At 29.8% G+C, this 7,376-nt stretch overlaps 1 protein-coding gene across 1 annotated transcript; it reads right to left on the bottom strand.

The window, feature by feature from the left end:
- Window positions 1–6,034: 6,034 nt before the first annotated feature.
- On the bottom strand, window positions 6,035–6,748 carry LOC121804809 (ethylene-responsive transcription factor 13-like). Its single transcript, XM_042204493.1, has one exon. The coding sequence runs from the start codon at window positions 6,719–6,721 to the stop codon at window positions 6,215–6,217; it is 507 nt and encodes a 168-aa protein (XP_042060427.1). The 5' UTR covers window positions 6,722–6,748; the 3' UTR covers window positions 6,035–6,214.
- Between the last annotated feature and the right edge of the window lie 628 nt (window positions 6,749–7,376).

A 7,376-nucleotide genomic window follows, 5' to 3' on the forward strand; every position in this document is an offset into this window, starting at 1 on the left:
CTTATACGTCTTTTGCGTCACCAAATTCATGATTTTACAATAATTTGCTATTTTACGAGTATAATATAGAGTTGAATTTCAATATTAGTTAGTGAACCAAGAATGACATGTGTATTTAGTAGTACTAAATTAAATACGAAAAATTACGTGGAAATTTCAGCATTCTATGTCAGTTCAATAAACTAACGGTTGATATTAAGATCTAAACAGTTACTTAGGTAATTAGGTGAGAAGTTCAATATGACATTTTAATTCTTTTTAATATTAGTAATTAGTGATAATGTAGAGAATACCTAACAAGACATGCAACAAGATATGGCACTACTTAAATGAATTAGTGGAAAGTGTGAATTAATTAGATTCTTTAATTAAACATAATTTTAATTCCCAGTAAAGTAAAACGTGAAGATTTCGTCTCTGTTTGAAATTATTAAATACTCAATGCTTCATCTGCACGTGGGTGTTATCCGGTGCATGCCATATACGTAGACTACTATTTACTAGAGGAATAGGTTTATAATGAAATTTAAATGTATTATATATAAATGTATATAAATGCACATTGAGCTGACAATTTAACCACTCAATTTAGCCACTCCTTTTATAGAAAAATAATACTAATAAATAGTTACAAAACGTGCACAATTTAGACAAAATAATACTACTTATTATAATGGAGATAATATTATTTCTCTATGTAACTACTCGTTTTAAAAAAATAATATTAATAAATAGTTAAAATGGAGATAATATTTTTTCTCTTATTTTACCCTTTCTCCACTTTAACTATTTATTATTTTCTCAAAACAAACACTGAAAAGAAATGTCTATTTTTATAGAATTTCATCCCTAGATGAGTTATCTACCCTACCAAACATGCGGAGTATAATACTCCCGTCCACGAAAAATAGGACTATTCCATTTTTATCCATCGTTTTGGAAAAATGATAATAAATAGTTAAAGTGGAGAGAAAGAAAAGTAAGAGATAGAATAATATAGACAAGAGACTTCTCTATATTATTCTCTCTCTTACTTTTATTTCTATCCACTTTAACTATTTATTATCATTTTTCCAAAACGATGGATAAAAATGGAATATCCCTATTTTTCGTGGATGGAGTGAGTAGTAGTACTGCTATTTACTAGAGGAATAGGTTTATATTTAAATTTAAATGTAGCATATGTTGATATATAAATACACATTGAGCTGACAATTTAACCACTAAAAAATGTACGTTAGCACATTATATAATAATGGTGAAAATGTATAATACTCCCTCCGTCCCAGTTTAGGAGTAGAGATATAGAGTATACAAGTAGATCGATTTAATTATTATAATTAGTTAGTTGGGGATAGCACATAGAAAAGTATATATGTGCATGTTGTTATTTTTATATTTTTATTAATCATAATAATTATTTAATAATAAAATAATTTTTTTTTGCTATACATAATATAGGAGTATTTAATTTCGTTTCATAAAATATAAAGATAACGAGAAGATTACCAAATAATAAATTAATAAATAATTTCAAAGGTCGTGTATAGTGAAAAATAGAAGCAGAAATTATATATTGTTGCCTGCACGGCTACACCATTCATGTAAATTAGTTGAGTAATTATATTAATGTCTAGATACAATGAGTAAGAAGTAATTAATTTTTTCCTAAGTTTTTACTTGTAAATTTAATAATCTCCTAAATGATCATGTAAGGGTAAATATGTAATGTATTAATTTCATGAATCATTATAAATTTATTACAATGTAAAATACCTAAAATATCCTATTTTGTATGTATTATTTTTGTTAATTTATCACTATCCTTGAAAAATGGCAAAGAGTTTTGTTCTCTTTTGTCAAATCCTATTTAATTGGATAAATGGAGCTAGATCACATCTTAAAACCTAGTTTAATTACCTTGACTCAGTGTATAACTCAGGGTAAGTTTTTCCATCCAAGAAATTAATACTACACTTTAAATCAGATTCAAGTGGGGTCTACTGAGAATTGACATATTATTTGGAGAAAATAACTTCATTTGAAACAGGATAATATATCGGAAAGATAGAGAACTAAATTTCATAATAAATTTGTTTAGGAAGTTCCATATGTATATATGACATTTTGAGAAAGTTCGATTTCAAGATGACATATAAATTAATAAGGTTGTATTTTTATAATTAGTGGCAAAAATATTTGTTCTCTTTTATCAATTCCCGTTTAATTGAATAAATGGAATTCCCTTGACCCAAAGTGTAACTTGGGTCAGTTTTTCTATTTAAGAAATCAATATTTCTAAAACAGATCCAATGTGTGTATACTGTATTGTATATGCGCATAATTTTTCAAATTCAATTCCAGTATTTCATTCTATCAAACATCTTCAATTCCAGTATTTTATTCTACCAAACAACTTGTTTTGAATTTAATTCTAACTCAATTATTTCCAATTTAATTACATAGAATCTCAATTCATTTTCAATTTTGTGTATCAAACATGCCTTAAATTTTTTTGGATCGGTGTGTTCGTCTCATCCTGTTCTTATAACATTATTTAGCACAACAACCGACTTAATGGAGGTTATAGTTGTCAAATGGGTTAGGCCGGCCAAACCCAGACCCACCAGCGAAGTGGGTTGGGCTGGGTTTCTTCCTATAAATTCAGGGTCGGCCCTGACCAAGACCACCGACAAAATGGGTCGCACTGGGACGGGTTGTGTAGAAAATTATTTTTTCTTACAAACTTATTAATATTTTTGCGTAATTTTAAATTTTGTAGTATTAGATATTATAAATAAAAATAATTACATTTAGAGGATTAAACTATATAAAAATATTTTTATATATTTATGTATAATTCATATACTATTAATTGGATGATGTTAGAATTATATGAAATATTACCTTAATATTTATAAATTATATTTACATTTAATTTACCATATTGCAATTATGTAAGACAATTTTAAAATATACTTCATCCGTCCACAAGATATGCATGAATTTTAATGTATAATTGGTAAAGTTAGAGAGAAGTAGAAAGAAAAAGTAATTAATGTATTATTAGTGAATAATGAGTTTCACCTCATTAGAGAGAAAAGTGTTTCCAAATTTAGAAAGTACATATTCTTGTGGGATGGACAAAAAAAGAAAAAAGAGCATGCTTATTCTTGTGGGAATGGGGAGTATAAACTAAAACTCTCTCCATCCCAAGGTAGTTGAGTTGTACTTCCTCGTCCACAAAAAATAGTCTCATTTATGAGCGTCACAAGCTTGAATGAGAAATTAGTAAAATAAGAGAGAAAGAGAAAAAATGAATAAAGTAAGAGAGAGAATGAGAACAAATTAAATGAGTGAAGTATCAAAGAGAAACTTTCCATTTGAAGAAATGAGATTATTTTTTATGGACATCCCAAAATAGCAACATGAGACTATTTTTCGTGGACAGATGGAGTAGTCCTTTTTAGATGGTCTCATGGTAGTTGAGTCGTTTCCTTTATTGACAAAAAACTTTATATTCTCTTCTACTTTACCCTCATTTTATCTCTCATACATATTCGCTCTCCTATTTTATTCTCTTCTCATTTAAACTTTTAAGCATCAATTTCTTATATCTCATGTTCAAAATAAACGCATCTACTACCCTGAGACAGAGAGAGTATATATATTTAGAATAAATATAATTAAAATTATGTTAAGATTAGAAGAGGAATAATTATAAAGAATTTGTAGTTGTGGGTGTTATTTGGGTCTAGACCTGGACTAGGTTGGGCTGTGTTTGGGCTTGGGCTGGGTTTCTGGTAGTCCAGGGCCCGAGCTACTTTTTTGAAAAATGACCCAATATTAGCCCATTTCAACATATGAGCCTAGCTTAGGTCCCCTTAGTTTTACTAAAGGGCATTGGCCTAGCCTTGTTGGGCTGGGTCAGTCCGGCCCAGTTGACAATTCTAATGGAAGCATTGTGTGTAAACGCACCTCTGCAAAACTCAGTTGTTAAAATATTTATTCTCCAATCAATAAATTGGGGGTTTGAGTCATCACATGATTAAATGAAAAACTATTGTTCATTCTAATTTATTTTTAAAAAAAACTCAACTCTTTTCTCCAGTATAAGCAAAATCCTTGTTAGCGGAAACTTTCCTTGGAGTATCCCATTCTCTCCTGCTAAATCCAGGGTCAATTTTATGTTGGAACATTGGGTATATTTTACATGAAATCATTTTTAGAATAAATTTTTTTGTTAAAACGCTACTGGTGGAACATAATCGATTATTTATCCCATTTTCTAAATTTATTTTCACATCACGAATATTTTTCTTTTTTAGACGAAGTGACGACGAGAAGGTGATTCTAGACAATGAGCCATGCATTGAAGAAGTCATCCTTCATAATAAAAAATGAATTGAGAATATATATATAATGAAGAAATTTATGCTTATGTAATAGAGGAATGTTCTGATTGAGCTTCTTGTAATCAATATTTTATTGTAGATTCAGCACGTTCTAATTATGTACTGTTACGTTCAATTATTTGTGAAAATAATAACAATATTGGAATGTATTATGCTTATAATTCAGGCCTGTGTATGGACGGTGGGCTTGTCTACATAGATAATGTAAAAAAATAAATAATTATATGCAGTTATATACACGTATATACAAAACGTGGTTTGTATATTAAAAAAATTGAGTCTTAGACAGGGAGAATCTTCAATCCAACTTCCAAGACTAGTCTATAAAATTACTATTCTCATACAATAAATATACACAGTAAATTTAAACATGTGTTATTTTATTAATAAAATTTTCTTATCAGGTTTTTTTAATCTCGTTAATTCTGACTAAAAGGTGTGGGATTTACAAAACCAAAAGCCGTACGAGATTACGAACTAATCTAATTAATAATATTGTATATGATGTATTTATTACTCCTATTTCACTATCGCGTTAATTTTGCAATTTATTTGTTTAATTTTTATCATTATAATAAACTAGTACTATAGCTTAACAATGAATGTTTATTTTTTTTTAAATTGTACCTCCATACCATGTGTATTAAATACTCCATTTATATGTATCCAATTTTAAATTGTTTTTACAAGAGTAAATTGTTATGATCGAATTCGGATCGATCGATAGTGAAAATTTGAAATTTTAACATTGTTTTCCCGTTTTTCACTGCAATAATCTGGTTTTATTGTGTTTAAAATTGATGACATAATTGAGTTGTGAATAAGTGATCAATTGATAATAAAAAAAAATCAGATGTTAAATCAAACTCATTTGTTTTTGTCCAAATTTAGACCCCTCGAAAATATTGATAAGAATGCTAAATTTTTCAGGCCAATATCATGGAAAAAGTAAGAACTTCACATAAATTCATGATTTTACGATAATTTGTTATTTTTACAAGTATATATCAAGCTGAATTTTCAATATTAGTGAGTGAACCAAGTATGACGTTTAATAGAATAAATCAAACAATGCAAAACTATGATTCAAGCCCAAAAATTCTGTTTAATTTTCGAATTATTGATTAGAGCTATTTATTAAAGAAGAAATAAATATCTTAAACTACACTTTTTGATCAGCGCGTTCACTTTTATTTTAAGGCATATTGACTAAGTTAAAATAATGTGCTTGAATGAGTGATGGAGTTTGACCATTGAATGAACTGACATGGTCATTTGTCAAATTTTTAATTATATTATTTGGTCCGATGAATAGTTAACTTAATTTAAATTATGTAAATAGTAAATTATTTACTCTATTATAGTATTAATTCATATGATATACTATGAATTAAAGCTTTTAAGAGACCAATTATACCTTGATAGATCTCACAATCTCTCACTTCTAAATTAGGATATTTGTGTAATAATGCCAAATAATGCAGTTATCTTAATTATATGCATTCTTGTATATACGATACTCATAATACTCAGCCATAAAATTTGTGTATTAGGATATTACACTTTATTTAATTAATGAATAGATTTTGTAAATTAATTAAGGTGTACAGAAGATTGACTATATTTTTGTCACTCCAAATATGCGAAAGTTCACTAATAATTGAACTAGTACTGAAAATTGTTCATGTATTGAACAAATGATTGTTTATTGTGTGAATTTTTTGGTATGCAACATTTTTCAAGCGATTCAAGACCGAATTAAGCGAATTAACACTAAATTAAGCAAAACCCTAATCCGATTATACACAATTGATCTTTTTCCGCGACGCATTATTAAAATCAGTGTTTTTCCTCTTAGTGACTCGGGTCGGGTCGGGAATGCCCGACCCGATAAGGTGCGGGAAGTTGACCCGGGCCCGCGAGCCGCGCATCCTGAACGCGGCTCGATCGTAAGCCACGGCAGCCTCCTCCGGCGTCTCGTACGTCCCCAGCCACAGCCTCGAACCCTTCTTCTCCGGATTCCTTATCTCCGCCGCGAACTTCCCCCACGGCCGCCGCCTCACGCCTTTGTACCGCTTCCACTCCACCGCCGGCCGCTGAGGAGGAGGAGGAGCGGCGACATCTCCGGCGCTGTCGTCGCACAGAAGCTCTTCGACCATTTGAGAAACGTCGTCGTCGCTGAGCGGGGATGCATTGACTTCGAAATCAAGGAGGAAATCGGAGTCGCTGAGGAGATAGTTTTGGATGGCGTGGAGCCAATCGCAGTCGAATTCTGATGCATTTTTTGATTCAATTATTTGTTCCATGATTAATGTAGCTGATGATTATGCAGTTTAGATATTGTGTTGAGTGTGTGTGTGAGAGTGAGAATGTATATATGAATATATATACTGATCGGAGAGAAAGCTGACGTATTTCAAAGTAGTTGCGGTGAAGGTTCTTGTCTTTTGAATAAATACAGTATAATAATATTTTTATTCAGTTTTAATCACATGTAAATTCATTTTGTCGTTTCGTTGCTTAAACAATTCTATATTATATGGAGGAGTATGTACCTCCATACCATGTGTATTAAATACTCCATTCATATGTATCCAATTTTAAATTGTTTTTACAATAGTAAATTGTTATGATCAAATTGGGATCCATTGTGAAAATTTGAAATTTTCATTGTTTTCTCGTTTTTCACTGCAATAATCTGGTTTCATTTTGTTTAAAATTGATGACATAATTGAGTTATGAATAAGTGATCAATTGATAAAAAAATCAGATGTTAAATCAAACTCATTTTTTTGTCCAAATTAGACCCCTTGAAAATATTGATAAGAATGCTAAAAATTTTCTGGCCAATATCATGGAAAAATTAAGAACTTCACATAAATTCATGATTTTACGATAATTTGTTATTTTTACAAGTATATATCAAGCTGAATTTTCAATATTAGTGAGTGAACCAAGTAT

The sequence above is a fragment of the Salvia splendens genome, chromosome 1, assembly GCF_004379255.2.
Source record: "Salvia splendens isolate huo1 chromosome 1, SspV2, whole genome shotgun sequence".
NCBI lineage: Eukaryota > Viridiplantae > Streptophyta > Magnoliopsida > Lamiales > Lamiaceae > Salvia > Salvia splendens.